This window comes from Ascochyta rabiei, chromosome 18, assembly GCF_004011695.2.
Source record: "Ascochyta rabiei chromosome 18, complete sequence".
NCBI classification, from domain to species: Eukaryota; Fungi; Ascomycota; class Dothideomycetes; order Pleosporales; family Didymellaceae; genus Ascochyta; species Ascochyta rabiei.
This window is the reverse complement of record NC_082422.1, coordinates 777,493-800,122: the sequence shown is the minus strand read 5'-3', so window position 1 is coordinate 800,122 and position 22,630 is coordinate 777,493. Positions and strand designations below refer to the sequence as shown.

General features: G+C 52.7%; 8 protein-coding genes across 8 annotated transcripts, besides 3 other annotated features; 6 read left to right on the top strand and 2 right to left on the bottom strand.

Annotated features, from left to right (window-relative positions):
- Nucleotides 1-291: 291 nt before the first annotated feature.
- On the top strand, nt 292-1,732 carry EKO05_0010066 (uncharacterized protein; the record flags this gene model as incomplete). Its single annotated transcript, XM_059637684.1, has 3 exons — nt 292-831; nt 880-1,590; nt 1,643-1,732. 3 exons carry the CDS (start codon nt 292-294, stop codon nt 1,730-1,732), a joined length of 1,341 nt encoding a protein of 446 aa, XP_059493667.1.
- A 707-nt stretch (nt 1,733-2,439) lies between these two features.
- On the top strand, nt 2,440-4,917 carry EKO05_0010065 (Exo-1,4-beta-D-glucosaminidase; the record flags this gene model as incomplete). The annotated part of the gene is made up of 1 exon (XM_038946996.2): nt 2,440-4,917. The coding sequence occupies one exon, from the start codon at nt 2,440-2,442 to the stop codon at nt 4,915-4,917; it is 2,478 nt and encodes an 825-aa protein (XP_038794613.2).
- Nucleotides 4,918-5,093: 176 nt separating this feature from the next.
- Nucleotides 5,094-6,905, bottom strand: EKO05_0010064 (uncharacterized protein; the record flags this gene model as incomplete). The annotated part of the gene is made up of 2 exons (XM_038942985.1): nt 5,094-6,838; nt 6,890-6,905. The coding sequence occupies 2 exons, from the start codon at nt 6,903-6,905 to the stop codon at nt 5,094-5,096; spliced, it is 1,761 nt and encodes a 586-aa protein (XP_038794612.1).
- Nucleotides 6,906-7,675: 770 nt separating this feature from the next.
- EKO05_0010063 (uncharacterized protein) lies at nt 7,676-9,054 on the top strand (the record flags this gene model as incomplete). Its single annotated transcript, XM_038942998.1, has 2 exons — nt 7,676-8,495; nt 8,543-9,054. The coding sequence occupies 2 exons, from the start codon at nt 7,676-7,678 to the stop codon at nt 9,052-9,054; spliced, it is 1,332 nt and encodes a 443-aa protein (XP_038794611.1).
- A 1,264-nt stretch (nt 9,055-10,318) lies between these two features.
- Nucleotides 10,319-10,375: a tandem repeat.
- A 1,010-nt stretch (nt 10,376-11,385) lies between these two features.
- EKO05_0010062 (uncharacterized protein) lies at nt 11,386-13,146 on the top strand (the record flags this gene model as incomplete). Its single annotated transcript, XM_038942982.1, has 3 exons — nt 11,386-11,551; nt 11,728-11,812; nt 11,862-13,146. The coding sequence occupies 3 exons, from the start codon at nt 11,386-11,388 to the stop codon at nt 13,144-13,146; spliced, it is 1,536 nt and encodes a 511-aa protein (XP_038794610.1).
- Nucleotides 13,147-13,255: 109 nt separating this feature from the next.
- Nucleotides 13,256-13,302: a tandem repeat.
- A 375-nt stretch (nt 13,303-13,677) lies between these two features.
- Nucleotides 13,678-13,709: a tandem repeat.
- Nucleotides 13,710-14,273: 564 nt separating this feature from the next.
- Nucleotides 14,274-15,419, bottom strand: EKO05_0010061 (Cochaperone protein; the record flags this gene model as incomplete). The annotated part of the gene is made up of 1 exon (XM_038946995.1): nt 14,274-15,419. The coding sequence occupies one exon, from the start codon at nt 15,417-15,419 to the stop codon at nt 14,274-14,276; it is 1,146 nt and encodes a 381-aa protein (XP_038794609.1).
- Nucleotides 15,420-16,086: 667 nt separating this feature from the next.
- On the top strand, nt 16,087-17,092 carry EKO05_0010060 (uncharacterized protein; the record flags this gene model as incomplete). Its single annotated transcript, XM_038942893.2, has 3 exons — nt 16,087-16,209; nt 16,260-16,933; nt 16,993-17,092. The coding sequence occupies 3 exons, from the start codon at nt 16,087-16,089 to the stop codon at nt 17,090-17,092; spliced, it is 897 nt and encodes a 298-aa protein (XP_038794608.2).
- Nucleotides 17,093-18,776: 1,684 nt separating this feature from the next.
- On the top strand, nt 18,777-20,191 carry EKO05_0010059 (uncharacterized protein; the record flags this gene model as incomplete). The annotated part of the gene is made up of 2 exons (XM_038942981.1): nt 18,777-18,945; nt 19,002-20,191. 2 exons carry the CDS (start codon nt 18,777-18,779, stop codon nt 20,189-20,191), a joined length of 1,359 nt encoding a protein of 452 aa, XP_038794607.1.
- Nucleotides 20,192-22,630: the final 2,439 nt, after the last annotated feature.

The window sequence follows — 22,630 nt, the reverse complement described above, 5'->3', positions numbered from 1 at the left end:
TAGTAATGATAGATGAATGAGGGCCGCAAAAGGCTTATGAACACACTACTGCACTTGGAATTGCTTGATACCACTCTCCGTTCTTCCCATGACGATGCCCGGACGAAAGCTCCTGAAGAGCCCCGCGTGCCGAGCATGCCGAGCATGTCAATCGACCGACCCCGCACCTGACTCGCCCGTCAAGCTACCAACGAGCCGCGGCAAACACAACAGCTCCTCTACGACTGACGATTGCTTATACCGGTACCTGCTCATTCTAGACATGCCTTCGCAGATACACGTACACACAGCATGTCGTTTCCTCCAGCAAAGCCTGCACTTGCACCCTCCGTGAAGCAGCCTGCAAAGAAAGAGAACTTTGGGAACCTTGGTCCCTGGGCTGAACCATCGTGGTACTCTTCACTCGCGTCGCCGTACTATAACGAATCCCACAAACGATTGCGCAACGCGTTACGATCGTACATCGACGACAATGTCAAGCCATTCATGCTGGAATGGGAGGCGAAGGGTGAGGCACCGGTCGAAGAATGCAGAAAATGGGCCCGCACCGGCTTTGCGTTCGGAGACGTGCCTGAACAATACAGGCCGAAAGATGTCCCAGGGCCTGCTGGCATACCCGTAGGAGAATTGGATGTTTTCCACCTGTTAATCTCGACAGACGAGGGCAGTCGCATCGAAGGTGGCGTCGGTACTGCCCTGGGTGGCGGAAGCGTGATTGGCGTCCCCCCTATTGTACACCACGGCACCGAGGAACAGAAGCAAAAATGGCTGCCAGGCTTGTTCAACTGGGAGACAAGCTTCTGTTTGGGCATAACCGAACCAAGTGGTGGTGTAAGTGATACCCCCATTCATTGTTTCGCTGTGCTGACGAACACAAAGTCCGATGTTGCCAACATCCAAACGACCGCGAAGAAGACGCCGGACGGCAAGCGCTACGTGGTGAATGGCTATAAGAAGTGGATTACGGGCATACCTACGGCGACACATATGACAACCGCCGTACGAACAGGTGGCTCGGGCATGGGCGGCATTTCGGTCATCGTCATTCCCGTCGACTCTAAAGGCTTCACATGGCGACGTATACCCAACAGCGGGCAGAATGGTGGCGGTGCCAGCTTTGTCGAACTGGACGATGTCCAGGTTCCCGTCGAGAACCTTCTTGGCAAGGAAAACGAAGGTTTCCGCATCATCATGACCAACTTCAACAAGGAACGATTCATTATGTCAGTTGGCTGCAACCGCAAAGCTCGCACATGCCTGTCTGAATCTTTCGACTATGCAAACAAACGCCACACATTCGGCAAGCCCTTAATTGCTAACCAAATCATCAGTCACAAGCTCGCAACAGTTGGACGCTATGTGGAGAGCCACTGGGCCTGGCTCGAGCAGCTTGCCTATCACATACAGCAGTCTCCGCTGGGCTGGCAAGACTCGGAAATTGCTGGGCAGATTGCACTGTCAAAAGTACATGGAGGCCGTATCCTCGAGATGGCGAACCGTGAAGCACAGCAGATCTTCGGCGGTGCTGGATATCAGAAGGGCGGGCCTGGTGCTATCATTGAGCAGATGAGTCGCGATCTCAGGATGATGGTAAGTCCAAAGAACACGTAATGAAGCTTTGTGTGTCGCTGATGGATTTCAGGTTGTTGGTGGCGGGAGTGAAGAAATCATCGCCGACTTAGCTGTCAGACAAGAAACAGCGCTGGCGAAGAGAAGGGGTTGGCGACTGTGAGCTTACGGTAGGAAGGAAGATACGTCATATCGTAAGAACTTGTCTAATACGCAAGATCTGCATTGTGCAGTGGTAGTGGCTGCCGCAAACATGCCAACCTTGATACAAGAGGGGCGCCTGAACGGAGCAGAAATACGAGCTGCTTGCACTGAGCATCTAGTAATCTTTTACAAGAAGAACACCCTGGCTGTGGCAAATCGTATTTCTGCTCTGTTCAGGCACCCCCCTTGTAACCTCCCTGTACATTCATATTCGGTGTGCGGGGTAACTTCAGCTTTACAGCCTTGCATGCTCAAAACGCACCTCCCCTGCTAACTCATTACTCCTCTCCACCTTCCTTCGTTCTCGTGTTACTTTCGGCGTCAATGCTTCAGCAATACGAGCTGCAGGGTTGCACTGCATATTGGCCCGCCAACATGCAAAGTTGTATATCAGCCTTGGGTTCTACTCTACCTTAACATCTAATCAAAAGCTCTAAACAACATACAATGATGGGCAGAATCAACTTACAGTGGTCTTCTCGGCTGCTTTGGGCTGCCACAAGTCTTGCCAGCCTTCCCGCAACCACAGCTTCCAGCCTGTCCACAACAACCATTGCTTCTTGGAAAGTAGCATCAACTCGAGATGTTGGCATCAATACTGCAAAACTATCTGCTCCAGATCTTGATACATCTTCCTGGTATACGATTGATTCAAAGGGCACCCTCATGTCCACACTACTCGACAATGGTGTTTACAACGATACTTCACTCTTCTTCTCAGAAAATCTTCAAGACGTCGACATCAGGCAGTTTCGGGTTGCATGGTTCTATCGTGCTGAGTTTGAGCATCAGGAAGAGAACGATACCTTGACTCAGCTCATTACCAATGGCATCTCATCTCGAGCGGACTTCTGGCTCAACAAGGAATACTTCAGTGAGACGACTGGAGCGTATGGGGGTGCTGAGCTGGATATCACGTCAAAACTACGACTCGGAACAAACATTCTTCTTGTGAAGGTGTATCCTACGGACTATAACCGCGACTTTGCCCTCGGATTCGTTGACTGGAATCCTTACCCACCCGACAACGGGACAGGTATTTGGCGCGATATTCAACTTAAGAAGACTGGCCAGGTCAGTCTCGATAAGCCGCGCATCAAAACAACCTTGGAGGGCGATGTAGACTTCTCCGTTAGCGTCAAGAATCTAGGCGAGAAGCGAATAGAAGGGAGAGTTCAGTGTGCTGTGACTGACCCAGATGGCAAAGAACTCGGAAGACCCCGTGTCTCCTTCGGGGCAGATGGCAAAGCCTCGGATTTAGTAGCATTGTACCTGAAGGTCAAAACACCCCAGACCTGGTATCCATCTCAGTGGGGTGATCAACCACTCTACAGCGTTCAATGCACTGCAACCAAGAACATTGCCTCCGACGTTTCATCAGTATACGATCAAACATCCAAAACGAGATTTGGCATACGTACAGTAACTTCCCGGCTCAACCCCTACAACGACACGGTTTTCTCAGTCAACGGCCATCCTTTCCAGGTCCTTGGTGCCGGCTACACATCTGACATCTTCCTACGCTTCGACCTTGAGAAGCTGCGTGCGCACTTTCAGTACGTCCTAGACATGGGCATGAACACCGTCCGTCTCGAAGGCAAGCAGGAACATCCTGAACTGTACGACTTGGCAGACGAGATGGGCATTATGCTGTTACCAGGGTGGGAGTGCTGCGACAAGTGGGAGGGCTGGACTTACAACGAGGAGGGTACTGGCGAGAAGTGGGACAACAAAGACTATGAGACTGCAGCTAGGTCTATGGCACACGAAGCAAGTATGATGCAGAACCATCCGAGTGTAATGGGATTTCTGGTAGGAAGTGATTTCTGGCCCGACAACAGAGCGACTGATCTGTATGTGAACACGCTCAGAGACTACAACTGGACCACTCCAATCATAGCGTCCGCCTCACAAAACGGGTTTCCGTCTCGACTTGGTAACGGCGGCCTGAAGATGACTGGTCCGTACGATTGGGTGCCACCAAACTACTGGTATGACACTGACAACGGCAACAATACACACTTGGGTGCAGCATTTGGCTTTGGTTCTGAGCTTGGTGCTGGAGTTGGTACTCCCGAATACGGCAGCTTGACCAAATTCCTCTCGTCGTCTGACCTCGACGATCTCTGGAAAAGCCCAGACAAAGGCCTCTACCACATGAGTACGAACGTTTCATCTTTCTACACGCGCACAATTTACAACGAGGGACTCTTCAAACGCTATGGCTCACCCAAAAGCCTAGCTGACTACATCTTCAAATCACAAATGGCAGACTACGAAGCTACGCGTGCCCAGTTCGAAGCCTACCTCTCGCGTTGGAGTGCCGAGCGCCCTGCAACGGGCTTGGTATATTGGATGCTAAACAATGCCTGGCCAAGCTTACACTGGAGTTTATTCGATTACTATCTACATCCAGGCGGAAGCTACTTTGGCACTCAATCTGCACTCGGAAACATGGAGTCCGCAGTCTACGACTACCACTCTCGAGACATCTATCTTGTGAACCGCAACCTATTCCCCAACGATGCCAACAGTACAAGAAGCGTAGACGTATCCCTCATCAGCCTCTCCGGCGAAACCATCGCAGAAGAAACCTCCAACGCACTCACAACCCCCAATACGAGCAACCGTGCCACACGCATCGAAGCCCTCGACAACATCACTGAAGCAGTCCTGCTCCGCCTCATCCTCAGATCTTCCTCCTCCGACAACGACATTCTAAGCAGAAACGTATACTGGCTCGCCCCCAACCCAGACATCCTAGACTGGGATAACTCAACCTGGTACCACACGCCCGTGACCTCCTTCAGCAACCTCACCGCCCTCGAGACAATGGACGAAGCCACCATCGTCGTGCGCGGCAAGGGTCAGAGTATTCAACTAGAGAATACGTCCGATGTGCCCGCTGTGTTCGTACGGCTGAATCTCGTTGACGAGCAGGACAGGGATGTTGTTCCTGTGCTCTGGGAGACGAACTATATCACGCTTTGGCCGCGGGAGTCATATGATATCGCGGTGAGCGCTGGGAGTGGGTTGGCGGTTGATGAGTTGAGGGTGCAGATTGATGGGCGCAATGTAAGGAGCAGAACGGTGAGGCTGAATGGGGGGACGCAGGTTCTGGAAGGAGATGGGTTTCAATTGTAGATCTGCTCTTGGTAGGCATGTGGTTGGTGGATTCGAGATGTGATGGCTGTGTTGTGGCTGAGGTAGAGTGGGATTGCCTTGTAGAGTTGATTCTTCCAGTTGGCTAGCGACAATGAGATATGCATGCATTGAATTCATCCGAGATCTGTAGATTTGAGGTATTCGTAGAAAGACTGCTAGCCTTGACCCTGTTCAACACTACCCCTCCCTCTTCGCGATGCATTACCTCTACCACGTTGGGGCCCTGTGCCTCGTTGAGGCGCATCGTGACTAGCATATTGGCGAGTCATCGGTTGCGCATCAATATTCAAACGCCTGTAGTTAGGATTCGAGAGGAACTTTCGCACAGGGCTCCGCGGTCGATACGACTGTGCTCTCTGCGCATTAACCGGTGCTCTTTGCGCATCAGCATGGCCTCTCCCTCTGCCGCCACCGTACTGGCCACCTCTCCCACTATTCTGTGCATACTGCCTCGGCCGAAGATTCCTCATCCAATGGCGCTCGAAAAACTGTCTTTGCACGACATTCTGCTTGTCCAGCATCTCGTGCAGCGTGACGGGGCCCCTGGGATCCTCCCTCACCAAGATCGCAGCTCTCAGCGGCCCTGGCTGCTGCATCAACATACTCTTCAGCGTGATCAGAAGCCCAACGAGCTTCTGAAGGTCTTGCTGGTTCTTCTGTTCCCAGCGCTTCACTCGCTCCGTAGCGTCTTCTTGTTTGATCTTCAGGATCCTACCTGTGCCGGCCTCGTAGCGCCCGGTGTACAGGTGCGTAGTGCGGCCGAACCAGAGCTGGTCTTGACAGGACACGAGCGATTGGCCGTCTTCGCGCGTTTTCTCGACTTGGGTCTTCAGCTCGAGCATTTGCGAGCCAGGGACCAAGTGGCCTTTCTGCAGAACGCGGAAGGGTGCACGGTACGTGAAGTGTGGGCGTTCCATGAGGTCTGGCTCCCTTGGTACGGGCGGTATAACAGAGTTGGCTTCCGATTCAGACAATGTGTCGTTCGCAGTGTCGACACAAGCGTCTGCTTCGAAGCGACACACGACGTTCAAAGGACCCATGTAGTACCTGATTGCACGGTAGTGTGAAGTCGCGTCGGTCATGTCTGGCGCTGGAGAAGTGAAGTGTTTCTCGAAGTTGAAGCCGTAGTTTTTCCCATCAGAGCGACGCCAGAAGCCGTCTTCGCGTCTTACGATCACCAGTGTACCGAAGACCATATACAAATCCAGTCTAAATGGGCCGACGGTCTTGCCTTGTACAAATTCGAGAAGTGTGCGTAGATTGTTGCGATCAGCAAGGATGTCGATTTCGTTAAACGCGTAATCTGGATTCATGAGGGTCATGGCGTGAAAGACGGCTGAGAAAGGGTCACGAGGCTGTCGCACATAATTGTAGTCTGTGGGGTGGAAACCTAAGTCTCCAGGGACAGTGTACGGGATGGCTTGCGGGGTCCATCTAGAGGGACCACCGGGAACGAAAATGGTATTGCTACCATCGTTAGTGCCGGACCAGTTGTAGCTGCACAAGATCTCAGGTTCTCGGTCCCAGGTAACAGTTGATTCGTGGGGTTTGACGTCGTCTGGTGAAATAGTGTAGAGCACGCAACCCCTGCCTTTGGACAGGACGCGGGCCTGGCGCCATTTCTTCTTTTTTTGTGCCGCCGTAAGGACTTTTGGTAGCGGCTTTGGGATGTCTAGTTCGCCTTCTTCAGAGTCGGTTGCTATATCTACATCACCATCTTCGTCTTCTTCCTCTGCAGCAGGTTCCTCAACAAGCTGAGAGTCATGCACTTGAGTATTTCCAAAGCTGGCTGCCAATGTCGGATTGATCAAACTCAGCAAATTCGTCTCTTGCTGTGTGCGCTGTCGTCTTGTTTCCGGGTCCACCGGAACAAGTGATATGCCGCCACCAAATGCGGGATCTGTTCACTATACTCAGGGCTGTGAGGGAAAAGGTGCGCCATATATCGTACCCGTTGTATGTTGCATTGCAGCGTTTAGTGCCAAGGTTGTGGGAGCAGAAATCGCAGGCGTCGTTTTACCAGCCAGCACCACCCCCGCAAGTCGGCGTCTTAAGTGTTTCTGCACTTTGTTCGAAGTGGCAAAATGAGAGGATGAACCTCAATGTTGAGGCCAGGTATGTACAGGTAACGTGTGCTGTGAGGCTGTTGACAGCGTCGGTACCGTCACGGTTGTTGCGCTGCACGTGAAGAGGAAGCAGTATTGGCAGCGCTGCAAACCTCTATCTGCATCTGGGATCGAAGAACGTTGGGTGGTTGATGATTCGTTGACGATGCTAAACACGTGAATGTGGGAGAGACACGGCCAGGTGAGCGGTTGCGAAAAGGTAAACTTGAGACTAGTGCGCGCTGCTTATTGGTCAGTCATCAACGCACCAGATCACAAGTCCTATTCTTCTGAAAGTCAGCCAGGATGATCATGCTAATAATCCAGTGAGTAAACTGCGGTCGATATTCAATAAGTGTGTGAGTGTGGTGGTTGACTAACATCGTCATACGTATTGCCGAAAGACCGAACGAAGTGTAAGCAGCTTCCCCACACACGTCATTGTCATTCATCGCCACATGCTCTATAAAACTGCAGTCAACCATGTTGATGATCGAAAGGATCGCACATCAACGAATACGCGTTTGCAAATGTTCGCACGGCTAAGCCGTACTGAGAGACTCCACGCTTCAACTTTCAAATGCCATACAGCACGCGATAACCACTCATTCGGACAAAACACCGTCAGAAGCATGGCTTCCGGATCGAGGATTCATCTCGAGGCATCTCAGCAGCCTCAGTACTACGTCAAGTGCCTCACAATAGAGAGCGCAAAGATAACAAGCGAACTACTGCAAGCCAACCATGAGAAACACCACATCTTCTTCAACAAGTTCGGCTTCCACAATCATATAGCGCATCACCTTCTTACACTCTTCGCGCTTAACGCCACCCCGAAAGAGATCCAACAAGGTTATGATACAAACGTCGACTACCAAAGACCGCCGGAACCCCTCAAGGATTCCATCGTCGATGACATGCACGATCCAGAGCGCTTCAAAACATACCTCGGGAAGGAACAGTATTACCATGACTTCCTTATGTTCTTTCAAAAGGAGATAGATGCGAAGACGTGGCAGGAGGTGCTCAACGAATATGTCTTCGCACGAGACGAACGCGCTGAGGACTTACTGAGTCGCATGTACGCAGGCTTCTTGCACCCGATCATCCACACTGGATTCGGTGTTGAGTTCCAGCAACCCGCTATCGTTGCAGAAGGCCTAGCACAGGCATGCGTGCATGACAAGTGGATGAACTCGCTGTTTCTTGGGGTTGAGCAGGCTGCTGAGAAGAACAGAAGTAAGGGGGACAGGAAAACAATTGTGCAATTACTCGAAGAAGTGAAGAAGGACGATGAGCTGAGTAATGCTGCGCATTGGGAAGATGGAAACAAGATCCGTGACGGGGTTATGAAGAGGTCGCCCGAGAAGATGGTTGGCATTGCGAGCCAGTACACAATCCGCGAGGACGATGATTTGGAGGAGAAGACAGCTGAAATGATCAATGCCGCAGGTAGGTTCAACGCTCTCGTGGAGAACCTATGCTAATTTCATCTACAGTATACTTCACAGCAGCAGCCCAACGCCCTCCTCACCAAGTCAAGTTTGACTTCTACTACATGCACTGCGTCACGTCCTCCGTATTCTTCTCCAACTTTCTCTCCTCCACCAACAACTTTCTTACGCCTGCGACAAAGCGTCGTCTTCTGGAATGGAAAGTTTGGAACGACATCGTCATGTACACATCGCGTCATTCGCCAGCCCTCCACCTCTCCGAAATCACAGACTACACTCCGAAACAGAACTCGAACTGGGACGAAATCATCTTACGAGTGAACAAGCTGGAGGATGATGGTCACGCAAGCAAACTCATCAGAGCGCTAGCTAATGGACAGAAATCGTGCCAGCCGTACGAGGACAAGCCTGGATTCGTTATCAACGAAGATATGTGGAGGAAGATAGGACACATGGCCATTGATTCTGTAGAAGCGGGTGAGCCGCATTGGACTAGGAGCTGTGGTTTTGATCAAGCGTGGAAGGACGTTCCACTGAGGGACGAGGCAAAGCTGTGAGCTCGCTCAGGGGACGGCAGGGAAGTGAGGGCTGGGAGCTGGGACTCGGACGCGTGGACGCTGGAAGCGCGGGAGAAGCGTCGAGGAGAATTGTCAATGTGTACCGTATGCAAGGTACAACGGTGTTACAGACTGATCAGGCTATCAATATGCAATGCAACGGACAAACAAAGACGTGTGGTGTCTGCAGCTGTATTAAGAAGGCTGAGGGGTTGTACGGCAGCTCGATTCACTTGGTGTGGTGACAGGCGCCCCGCTGAGTCGGGGCTCGCTGCGTGAGACAGCACGAAGCGTTGCTAGCATGCATGTCTGCTGTACTTCTTTCGTACTACATGACAGCGTGCCGCGCGTGTGCAAGCCACTCCTTTGGGTCTCAAGTTCTGATTGGACCTGAGGCACGCTTTGTGCTGGTGATGTCGACACCAAGACCACGTACAACTTTGGTAATGCACAACAAAACGCGCTCGTAAGTGCGCGAATCGATCAAAGCCTTAAATGTGATGAAATCATCGTATGCACAGTCTTAGATAAGAAAATTAAGTCGCACTGCATATTGGATGTGCATACGAAGCTTCTTGCATCTGTTCACCCCGCCAATCAAACCGGGTTTGTGCCTGAGCAGCGCCAGGATCCCCTATGCAGGTCCGCTGTGCATAAACAGCGGGTCCTACGGGCGAGCGGAAGCAAATTAAATCGCGCTGCTGGGGGATCGGACAAGGGGGAGGAACAAGGTGTTGCTTGCGACTGCTATGTACTGTGTATTCTCACAGGAGGGAGTCGTGTGCAATGTTGTGACCTCCAAGGCAATGAGTTAAACAATACTGAGCTGAGCGGCGGCGACTAGCTGAGATGTAAAAGGCGTTGGGTACGAGACCAATCACGCAGCGTCTTCGCTACACCTCCACATGAGAGGTGGCGGTGATAGGCGCTGGACCCCTCGTGTGCTTCCAATTCAGGAGACGGCGGCAGGCCTATCGATAGATTGGTACCTTGTCGGCCACGACCTTGGCCTGCGGCGCACGAGGCTACAGACGTCAACCAGCCTCAACGCTTCGCAGGACGCCGTGCTCTACTGTGCTGCACGGGCAGCGCCGCGCTGCCGCGTCGTCAGGCCCTCTTAGAGAGCGTCGGCGCAATTTCGTTGACAGCAGACGGTAGGTCACGTGAAGGATGCTATGACGCGGGAACAAGGGCTCAATCAGGTGGGAGTGACATTGCTCCCCGATTCGTCAAACAAAGTGGCAAACGATCGGCAGCACGACACCATCAGCATCAACGTGAACATCAACATCAACAACAACATCGACATCAACATCAACATGGTGCACAGTTGGCATGGTGCTCACCCAGGCACGGGAATATTGATCACAATGGTCTCTCGGCGCTATATCCGAGTTGCGGCACCGTTAAAGCGGAACCGATGACGCTCGCCGTTCCACGAGTCTTACGAGCTCTTGGAGATTGCGATGCTGCGCGCACGGGGAGAGCTCCAAGTCGGGTGTCGGCTTCTCCATTGCCTGTGCCACGCCGGCCGAGTGCGCAGGCGAGAACATTCGGAGCCTGCCTGCAGTTACATCTGATGAAAGGATGCGCTGGGCTGTGAGAGACGGCCTGGTGAAGCGCAGCGGTGCCTGAAGGACTGGATAACCTCAACGTCTCCGCAGATTGCGGCGCACCGCCATACTGAACAGCGACTGGCTCGTAAGGCTGCACGCGTGCTACCGTCCCTGATTCACTGCAGCCAGCCTGGCCTCCCTTGCTGACATGTTTCATCTTCCTGTTTGCGCGCTAGCGTCCGTCGAGCATGGTGCCCCTGGCCAACAGGATCACTCCCTCCAGCGGGCCTCTCTAGGGTTTCACGGCCCTGATCTGAGCATTCCTTCATTTCTCTTAGAAAACACACCCGGGCCCTACTGCTATCCGTTCGTTCCCCCCTCTCTCCCCTTCCTTCTTTTGTTCGCCCTTGCGGCTCGTCATTCTTTTGCCTTTGGCTGTCACTCACTTCTTGCAACACCCACCCTCGTTATCGATACCATCGACAATCTTTTCTGTGTATACCGATTCAAGCAACAAGGCAACAGATTAGAAGTCCTGGCGGCTGAGGAAAGGATTCATTCACTCTGAGCGTTGACTGTTACCACCGTCACCGTCACATTTGCCAAGAACATCCTTCACTGGACTGCCAATCGATTTCCGCTCGTCACACTCGAACAGTGAAAGCAGCAAACGGACTAAGCGAGCGCGAAATACCCCGTCCTCAATACATCAATCACCACCGAGGACCGCACTTCGTCGACCATACTCCCGATATCACAATCGTACATATCAACCATGAAGTCCACGACCACGCTCTCTGTCGCCGCGGCGCTCCTCTCTGGCTCCGCTGAGGCTTTCTGGCGCATGCCCTGCCACTCCAGGACTGCCTTCCTGCGTCTTGACCCCATCGTTGATCCAGGAATTGCTTCCTCCCACGGCCACGTCATCCATGGCGGTAGCAGTGAGTTTATACGACCCGCAATTCTGTTTCGATCCACTGCTTGAGTGGGGGTGCTATTCTGGGGGTGCACGGGAACGAACAACCCAGGGCATCCCTGGCTACACCTGGCTCGTATCCAGTCTGCCTGAGGCAGAGGTTGTTTCAAGGCTAGAGAAAGAGACTAACACCAGTAACAGACTTTGGCGAATCCACCACATACGAGGATCTCCGAGCTTCCAACTGCTCCTCCTGCCAGTTCTCTGACGACAAGTCTGCCTACTGGTACATTCAAACTGCTACATCAATGCCGCACGACACTAACACGACGTAGGACGCCTTCCCTGCACTTCGCCCATACCAATGGCAAGACCGAAGTCGTTCCCCAGATCGGTGGCATGCTCGCCTATTACCTCCTCCTAGGCGACGACATCCAGCCCTTCCCGGAGGGTTTTGAAGTCCTCGCCGGCGACTCTCGTCTGCGCAACTTCAGCGGCCCCGTCCCTGACCCGCCAACCTCAGCCTGGGATGCCGAAGACATGAGCCAGCTGTCTCTTGGCCAGAAGTCGCTTGGCTTCAACTGTCTCAACTACGACCGTGCCCCCGAGGGCTCGCGCTACCGCCACTTCATGCCTGACAAGGACTACCTGGACGCCAACTGCGCCAATGGCATCCGCGCCGAGATCTTCTTCCCCTCGTGCTGGAACGGAAAGGATGTCAAGTCCGACGACCACAAGTCCCACGTCGCATATCCCAACCTGATCGACGGCGGCAAGTGCCCTGAGGGCTACGAGACACGTCTCCCATCGCTCTTCTACGAGACCATCTGGAACACGTACGCTTTCAAGGGCAAGGACGGCCAGTTCGTTTGGTCCAACGGCGACCCCACTGGCTACGGATACCACGCTGACTTCATCAACGGATGGAACACCGACACCCTCCGCTCTGCAGTGAACGACTGCACAAACCCCTCTGGTCGCGTAGAGGACTGCCAGCACTTCACCCCATCTCTGCAGACCGAGGCTGAGCAGGGCGAGTGCAAGATCGAGGACATCCCCACCGCTCTGCTCAACGACGACTGCGGCGGTCCTTCCAACGGCCTCTGCGGCAATGTCCCCGTCCAGTACGGTCCTGAGTACGCTACCGAGCTGCAGGCCGGCGCGACCGACAAGCCCACCGGCGGTGTCTCCATCACCTCCGTTGCGCCCGTCCCCACGCAGAGCTACGCGCCTGCCCGCTCCAAGATCACCGACAAGTGGGGCGGCGGCATCAGCGTGTACAACGTCAAGACCACCGCTGTCCCTGGACCCCAAAACACCGACAGCCTCGTCGTCGCCGCGCCCAGCAAACCCGCCTCCTCTGCGCCCACCAAACCCGCCTCCTCCGCGCCCACCAAACCTGCCTCCTCAGCGCCCGTCGCGCCCGCCGTGACGCCCAGCCCCAGCCTCACCGATGCCGTCAATCCCTCTGGCAACATCATCACCACCAAGATCTACACCGAGGGCAACGTCGTGTACGAAATCGCCATCGAGGAGGTCATCATCTACACCACCGTCGACGCCGCGTACAGGAAGGCCCGGCGCCACGCACACGCCCACCGCCGTCGCGAGATGCACTGAGCTCGCGAGCCCAGCAGCGTGTTCTCTGGTGGCGGTAGCCCTACTCTGATTTTCTTCTTATCACGGTATAGCAGGCATGGGCGGCGTTCATTTGCATAGCGCGAAGCTCCAACATGGACACCATCACCATCAACAACGACAATAGCAACAACGACACTCTACTTTCTGCTGCTGCGTGACAGCCCGATTTGACTCCCCTGGTGTGTATGTCTCTGGGATCATCATCGGACTTGCCACTATTTTCTGGTACATAGCACATAGTTTCCGAGGACCCTCTTGTCGGGGCTCCACTTTGTTACCTTCTGTTTGGATGATTCCCTCCCTCCCTCCCTCTCCCTTCTTGCGTTGGTTTTCGCGGGGAAGGCTGTGCCAGAGCCGCTTGCTTGCTTGCCTGCGTTTGTTTCCACACACTGATAGAAAGAAAATGGGGTGGTGGGTGCTGCTTTGCTGTTGCTGGCTTTGGGTCGGCTTGTGTTTGAGCAGTTATGATATCCAATGCATTTATTGCAAGATTGCGTCGAGGTTTCAGGAGTGATGTGATGTAATGTGATGTGGTGTGATGTTGGTGAGGTAGTTGCTGGGGATAAGTCAGAACGTGGGACGCGGTGGAGCAGAACAGTCAGATGTCTACGATGGTGGTTGGTATTGTGTAGCTACCTGATAAGCACACCGTTGCGCCATGCTTGTTCGTGATACTCTTCGCTATGCTATGCTTCTGAATATAGAATCATGGTCTGTGTTTGTCCTCGCAATCCACAATTCTCAAATAAGTGCTTGACTTCCTGAAAAAGGCTGGAAGAAAATATACACTAACCGAAGTAGACCGTTGACCGCAGCAGTCACCTGAAGAAAAGCAGCATCAGAGAGGTCAAGATTCAGTTCTTGCCTTTGTAGACATGCAAATGCGTCGATCCATGCGTGCAGCGTTAAACTCCGAATTACCTTGGGCAAAGCATCTCGCGTGTCCCAGCTCTTCCTTGCAAGAGCAGCGAACAAATTGCCAAGCTGGCTTATCGAAGCTGAAATGAAGTCTGCGGTCAACAAAGAAGATGTCATCTTTTGTGCGCAAATTGGGTATCCGCGGGTCCGGCAGCAGGCTTTTGTGGTTCGAGAGGCGTGGGTTTGTCCTAGTACTTTCGCGCCTCCATACCCTCAGGTGGCTCGGGCACGACAGTCTTGCTGCCAACGTTATTCCAGTCAGTGCTGAGGACTGTGCCACCGCTCTCTTGATAGCTCTTCATCATGGCGCGCTGCTGCTCGGATGTGGCGCCACTATAGAGCTTCTTGAAGAAGTGCGAAGTTTCGTCGCCCTCAATCTCGTCCTTATCGTCGAGGTCTTCTGCGGCGAGCTTGTCCCAGTTCTTGACGCCGGATTTAGATGATGTGGGGTATGCGGGGCCAGAGTCTTGGGCTGGCTTGCCGCTGAGGATGTGGTGAGGGATGGTGTCCTTGGAGCTTTCGGTCGCTTCCACTGTGCGGTCGCCCTCCAGCTTGTGCCATTTTACGCCCTGCACTGCCTTCTTCAGAGTAATTTCAATTTTGTTCGGTGTGACGCGGAATTTGGACTGTGTGGGGTCGATTGGTGCGTAGAGGGGGTCGACGTTGAAGCTGTATTCTGCAGACGAATCTTCGACAGGGAAGGAGACTGACAGAGAATCTTTATCGAAGTCGACGGTGACCTTGTCTTTTGGTGCGCCCTTTGCAAGAATGTTGACCGTCACCGTGTCATTGCTTTGGTACCAGTCGTCTTTAATCTTGTTCGCAGGTGTAGGCACAACCGGCTTAGGAGCTGCCGCGGGCGTCTCGGTCCTCTTAGTCGTGGCTGTCTCCTTTGGTGCGCTGGGTACTTCGACATCAGGGACATTCTTCACAGTGACCTTTCTCCTCTCGTCGTCTTCTGGAATATCCTGCAGCTTCTTTGCAACTTTCATGCTCCAGATCGGCAGTGTTTTCTCCTTCTCGTCGAGTTTCCTGACAATCTCCAGAACGTACTCGGCATCTGCATATCGTTCGAGGAAGAACAGCTGCTGGGCGCGGCGGAATTGCGCGTCTTTGATGAGCTCACGGGTAGCGCGTTTGTGGGCGAGGACAACAGCGATTTCGGCGTCGACAAGTGCTTCTTGGTACTTTTGTGTGCGCTGGTAAGCTGTGGCGCGGTTGATGTAGTACTTGACGGCGGCCGGGTTCGATTTGAGAGCGTCGGTGAAGTGCTGAATCGCTTCTTCGTAATTGCTGGCGCTGAGCGCAGCTTCGCCTTTGCGAGCGGCGTCCATGGCGGGGTAACTATGGATCGCGCAGCGAGCGTGTGTGAGTGTTGGCTATAGCGATAGGAGTAGTGTGAATGTGTGCTTTCACTGATATGCGACAGGTAGCCTGAGATATTTAGAGATCGAGCGGAAGGCACCCGTGGAAAGCTCTCGATGCTACCCTCCCTCCCAGTATCTGGGGTCCGAATTCGCGCTAAGCTGCTAGCGTACTTTCCCTCGTCCAGGTACTCGACAACCTTCACCGCTGGTCATGGCTCTACATGTCTTTTCAAAAGAGCTGAGCTAGTCAGCCTCGCCTGTAGTCTTCAGGACCGCAATAAGCCCGAGAGCCCACCATTGTGATCGGCGTTGTGCTTTCACTTCCATCTCGACAGTGCCAACGCCGTTAACTACGCCGCAATTACACAGTAGGTGCCCGACGGCAAGTCCATTGGCGAACCACATCAGCCATCGAAGCGCCACAAAAATAGGAATCCAGACAACTGTATTCGGGGATCACTTTGACGCCCGAGAGTACCATGAAAAGGCGATCCCAGCTTCTTTCTTAACTCAGAGTGCAGGGCTGTCAGGACCCACGAGGCACAGCAAGTGAAACGCAAATAAAGAAACGCTCTCAACAAGTATAAAGACAAGAGACATATTCATTTTCTCCCAGCATACTTGCAACGCAAAAATGTTTTCGGCAAATATGCTCACTTTCCTTCTTCTTGCCGTCACACCGCTACTCGCAAAAGCACAGCACAACCAGCAGACACCACTTAAAGAGCATGGATCTGGACTCGTTGTCCCTCTGACGGTAAGACACAATTTCTGCAACTAATACAGCTTATCTAATGATAAAGCTAGCTGACTGGAGGAAAAACTTACTCTTTCCTGTCTGGGGACCGGCAATTGAATCTCGAGGAACTACAGGATGTCGTGAAAAAGAACAGGAAGAGCTTTCGTCCTCAGATCGCGTCCATCAGCATCCCAATTGATGCCGCCCAGCCAGGCAGAATGACCTTTGGTTACGAAGAATTCACGAGTCAGCTTTTGTCAGATGTCGGGTGGGTCGACACGCGTATCCCAGGTGCAGACATGCCAACAACTCACATCGGTGTCCGGAAAGGCGGTATGATATCCAAAGACATATTCACCGCTCGTCTGGCACTGGACACGCCTTACATCTCCCTTCCAAGCGAAATCTACGACATCCTTGTCCAAGCCACGAACCCTTCGCCCTGGCGACACGACGGCAGCTATGGCAACGTTGTGGACTGTGGTGCCTTGGAAACATTCCCAGATATTGTTCTTGGGCTTGGACCAGACGCGGAAGAAAGAGAAGACGGGGAGGACAACGAGGATAAGGAGATTGTCATTACACCAAGGCAATATGTGTTGGAAGATGAGGAGGGGAAATGTATACTTTTGGTACACAGATCCTACCAACGCGGTCGTGAGGAGGCAGTCCTTGGATGGGCAGCAGTGAGAGGAAAGGTGCTGGTGCTGGACTGGGTCAGTGAGAGGACAGGCTTTGGGAGGTAAGAATGTACCATCACCTACACAGACGCTACCTCGCATACCTAATAACAATCTCGAGAGATGTTGGTTTGGATACTTGTCAATCGATTTCGGAATGCTCCTCTCTTGCTTGGCCACAAAGCCACAATCGCCCTTGGTACACCTTTGTTATTTTGTAACATGGCACAGTTGTCCAGTATCCTGCTAGATGTCAATCTCGAACCCTTCTTCACGCTTTCCTTCCTCGTCACCCCCGTGGCGTACTGGATAATCTGGACCGTATACGCTCCAACTTTTCTTCCACCAGCTAAGGCCCAGCCCCTTTCAGCCTTTCATGTCGCGAACGTGGCTCATGTGGCAGCGTCATAAGGAAAATGCGCATCTTAGAAAGAAGGACATAGTATCATTAGATACTTGCAACAATAGTGTTGCAGTCATAACCCGAATTGGAAATTTGATTCGGCGTTATGGTAACTCTTCGGCCGACATAGAGACAGTTATCAAAGGTACAGTCAGTCCTGTTGACAGCATGTAAGTGCGAAATAATCGTGGCAGCGAATGGAAATTCGGTTGCTTCCAAGCGACTTAATATTAACCTCAGCCTAGGAGAGATCGAGTTCATCCTTTTGTCAGTAGAACAGTCGTATTCTATAATATTCCTAGAATGCGTCGTGATAATAAAAGAGGTGCTAAGTAAGTCGTCATCCCTAGAAATAGGCACGAGCCCATCTCTTTCTTCCTTCTTATGCCAGCCGGTGCAGCCAAGATCATCACAACTTGCCTTCACACGTCTTTTGCATCTGGCAACTCTCGTACAAAGCTGCAATCATGTTGCAAAGCAGAACCCATTAATATGTATACAAGGACTCTGATATTACTACCCTTTGCTGAGCGAGCTTTGTGGGTTTTCGGCTTCATCGCCAGCCCTGCTTTTGTGCAGCACCTTTTATTTGTATTTCTCTTTCCTGCTACAACACCTTCTAAAACATGTCTAGATTGAATCTTTCGTTACTATACCTAGGTATCACGTACTGGGTGATGAGATAATCGACGACACGAGATGCAGCTGATACACGGCGCGCGCACGGGTCTCCACGGCTCGCCACAGCTCGCCGCTCAGTTTGTCCAAGACGCGATCAGCCCCTCAACAATACGCCGACGCCAAATAGCAGCTGCGCGAGGTAGACACCAGCAGCTGCTCGTGTGCACCAGTGTCCTGCACTCGGTATCCGAAGACATTCACACTGCAGCTGTCGAAATGTAGTCAGCGCTGCCGGTCGCAATTGCTCGGCGTTGCTGTCATTTCCCGGCTGCTCTTGTCTTCGGACACCAAGCTCTGTTGTTGTTTCATCAGTCGCTTTCCCGGTGCTCACCCACAAACTCTCTGATTGGAGTCTCGCTCATTCACTCAACTAGGCTGTGCAGCGGGACAGCGACGCGCAATCCACTGCAAACAAGACTGTCTTCAAGGAGCAGTGCTGTCAGTCATTGGGGGATTGCCCCTGACCAAGGCTGGGCGCACGCAAAGCGCGCCTCTCACCATTCATATCCCGGGTCTTGGCCGCTTGGCCTCCATTCCCGCCGTGCGCTTCCTGCCAGCCGCCAACACCACAGGACTTGGCTCGGTGCCAGCCAGGCAAGACGATGAGGGTTGGCAGTTCCACACATAGGATTTCGGGGGTTACCAAGACATTGGTGCTCCTGCTTCAAATAACTTCACTCCCGGATCCCGTTTCCTTTCTTTCAATGCCTCTTGTTTGACCGCCTTCAACCAACTCCGTTCCTCTTTACCAGTCACTCGTTAGACTCCATTGCGCCTTCTACAAGCCTTTTAATTCCTCTTCTTTTTCTACGGTCCGCATCATGAAGACGTTCGTCATTCTCTCTGCGCTCAGCGCGGCCATTAGCCCGGCTTTCGCGAGCGTGCTCGCTCGTCAGTCCAAGGGAAAGCTGCCTCCCGTCGAAGTGCGCGGTAACGCCTTCTTCGCAGGCGACTCACGTTTCTACGTGCGTGGTGTTGCCTACCAGCCAGGTTTGTTTGTCTGGTAAGAATCGAACCTAGGACGTCAGTCATTAATATTAGCACAGGTGGCGCGGCAGATGCGAAGGACCCTCTGCTTGACCTTGAGGGCCTGAAGCGCGATGTCGCCAACTTCAAGGATCTTGGCATCAACACGATCCGTGTCTACACGATTGACAACTCAAAGAACCACGATGAGGGTATGAAGATGCTCGACGACGCTGGTATCTACCTGGCACTCGATGCCAACACCCCGGACTACTCTCTCAACCGTGAGACCAACGCCACTCTCCACCGCTCGTACAACGACGTCTACCTCCAGTCCGTCTTTTCTACGATCGATGCTTTCCACAACTACAACAACCTTCTTCTCTTCTTCTCTGGCAACGAAGTCATCAACCAGCGCAACAACACTGGCGCCGCCACCTACATCAAGGCCGTCACCCGCGACATGAAGCGCTACATTGGCAACAAGTCGCCCCGTACCATCCCTGTCGGTTACTCCGCCGCCGACGTATCGGAGAACATTGAGCAGCAAGCTCTCTTCTTCAACTGCGGCTCCGACGATGAGCGCTCCGACTTTTTCGCTTTCAATGACTACTCCTGGTGTGACCCCTCCAGCTTCACCAAGTCCGGCTGGGATCAGAAAGTTAAGCTCTACGAAGACTACAGCAAGCCCATTTTCCTCTCCGAATATGGTTGCATCACCAACCGCCGCGATTGGGGCGAGGTCGCTGCTTTGTACTCCACCAACATGACTGGCGTCTACTCTGGCGGTCTAGCTTACGAATACACTGTTGAGCCCAACGGCTACGGTCTCGTCGAGGTCGCTTCCAACGGCAAGATTGAGCCCAACGAAGACTTCGATCGTCTGAAGGAAGCTTTCAAGGCCACCAAGAACCCAAGTGGTGACGGTGGTTTCAAATCCAGCGGCTCTGCTTCCGAATGCCCTTCTGCATCCGAGGACTGGGAGGTCGCCACCACCGTTCTGCCTGCCATGCCCGCCAAGGCTGAGAAGTTCATGGATGACGGTGCTGGTACTGCCCCTGGTCTCGCTGGTGATGGCTCGCACTTTGCTGGTGAGCCGTCCGAGTCTACTGCTGAAGCTGGCTCCGGCAGCCCCACTCGCTCTGCTAGCCCAAGTGGAAGCGGTAGCAGCGGTCCCGCCACTGGTGCTGCTAGTGCTCTTGACGTACCCCTCAAGATGATGAGCGTAGTCGGTGCTGGTGTCCTATTCGGCGCTGCTCTCCTCTTCTAAACGAATCCAGCGTGAGCATGGATGGTCTGTTGTCGTAGCTGTGAGCCGAAAATACCCATAAGATTAGGATAGAGGCGTGTTTTTACTTTGTTGGAGTTTTCATCTATCTACAACGTGTGCACAACGTGCGTTCGTTCGGATTTGTTACACAGCTTTTACATAGTCAATCATTGCGCGGCGTAATTGCTGTCTACCCTTACTTCTCCTGCTTTGCACTGTTAAGAAGATCTTTCGTGACACAAGTGTCGATTTTCTAATGTCTCTAGCATCGTTCTTATGTCGCCTTGACGTTGCCGAGATGCCTGCGGTATGGATTCACTGATGTGTTCAGAGTTCCCAACGCCATGGTGAGAGTCATTGTTGACAGCCGGATTTATCTTTGCATTGACTGTCTTCCTTGTACTGACCTCTTGCGTTGCCTTTGCCTTTGAATTACTTTTGCAGCGTTCAGTCGCGTGTTGTGTGGTGTCACTGGTGTTATCAAAATTCCCTTTTCAGCATCAGAACCCAAGTCAAACAAACACACCTCAAGTGGAAGAAACGCGCTATTTTTCAGGATCGTTGCCGGCCTTGTGCAAAGTGCTTTGGTGTTTTCGGTGGGCTGATGGATGTACCGGGTGATTTGCCTCGCTGTTGTGTCATTGGAAGGGGAAATTGGACTGGCAGTGGCACATGGTCTGTTCCCTGTGTGGCCTAAGCCTTGGAGGCTGACATTTGAGTCCCCGCGAGTGCAGCTTACTTTCCTGTCTTATGGCAAGGAGATCTTCATCTTCTGTTTATTGTGTACGCTTTACGTAGATGACGAGGGCCATAACGGCGGCCTGGCAGGGTGTAAGTATGGTGTTAGTTGAGCTTGGAAAAGGTACACTTTGCTGTCATGGAAATGGAATCATTCCAGTCTGTCCGCGGCCGTGGTTGCGCAGGAGAAGCAAGCTGGGTGTGCTGAAAGCAAGGTTCGTCTGTTTTGGTAGAGGTTGAGACAAGCTATGCGCCTGGGGCGGTTGGAAACTGCGTATCAGCCACAGTGAACTCGGGTCACTTCAATATGGCTTCGGTGAACCACGATTTAGACAATTCGTCGTGGCTTTGCAAATTATCTGATGGCTCATGCGAGCCGAGCGTGGCTTGATACTTCTCGAGAACGATGCCTGTTTTGTCTTCTTCAAGTCCAGCCATGAAGGCGCGGAGCTCAACGAGGGGGGTGCAGGCCTCAACTCCTGCGCACGCCCTAAAGCATGTGCAATTAGGGAGCGGTCGTGTAGATCGGACATCTACTCACGACGAGTGGCAGCAAATCGCACACAAGTTGCGGTCAGGCTTAAGGTCAGTAATCACACAAAGCACAACTCACAGACCAGAAGGCCAGGTACTGCACAGTTTAGCGAAATGGAAGCGGGGAAAGGTGCGTACCGTGGATGCGCGACCAAGCAGAAAATGGTGACACTGAGTTGCAACATCTTGTGGAGATGGAAACATGAGAAAGAGATAGGGAGTAGAATGGGGATGATGAGTTATTTATGGCTTCATGTGCTCGTGTGCGGGCCATGCGCGGCTGCGTGATGAACTGGAGTTGAAGGTGAAAGGATGTGACTACCATGGCATTGTCAACGTGCCGCTCATGTTCTGCGGAGCTTTTGGTAGCTGCTGGCCCTTGCGAAAAAAAAGTTCCAGGAAGGCATGAGGTCATATCACAATTTCATCTGCGTTGTGGAAATGAGGTCGCAAAGAATATCAACTCTGATCTTCAGACTGGAGAGAGGTTTCAACGGCGGTCTTGGTTAACAACCACACTAATGGGCTACGGTGAGACGCTCACAGTTCCGAGCATCATTGATGCTGACGTACGTTTATCGTTTCAGGCGATTCGGGCAAACAAAGAAGGGAAATGCAAACGTCCGTGGTCCAAAGACTCACTTGATGCTCCGTCAAAGTCTTCACTTCACTTCATCAGCGTGCTTCGGCCAATCCCTATTTTCAGCTATTTCAAACATAGCACTCCGTTATAGCCCACCACTTTCGGGCACGCTACCCTGCAGATGATTCCAACAAATCTCACCATCCTCGAGCGAGCATTGAAGAATGTCATCGAAGAGCAGAAACAAAACATCCTTCATCTCGAACTAGCACTACCCAAGGCCATTCATCAGCCTGCCGCAACAACTTAGCCTGGGACACCGGCAATGACGGCGATAATGACTTTGACGAGACTGTCTACGATGAATCCACTACGGTAGCTCTCTACACGAGCAAGGAGAACGTGCTTACCAGCAGCCTCGACGCTCTTCGTCTAGATCTAGCCGTTGCTATGGCGACCTTAATGTAGTGAAAGAGGAGACCAGACAGCAGGAGAAGACATTTGAGTAGGAATTCAAGGTACTTAAGATCTGCGAGAGACAGCTCCGATACCCCAACAACGATGTCGATAAGACGTAACATAAG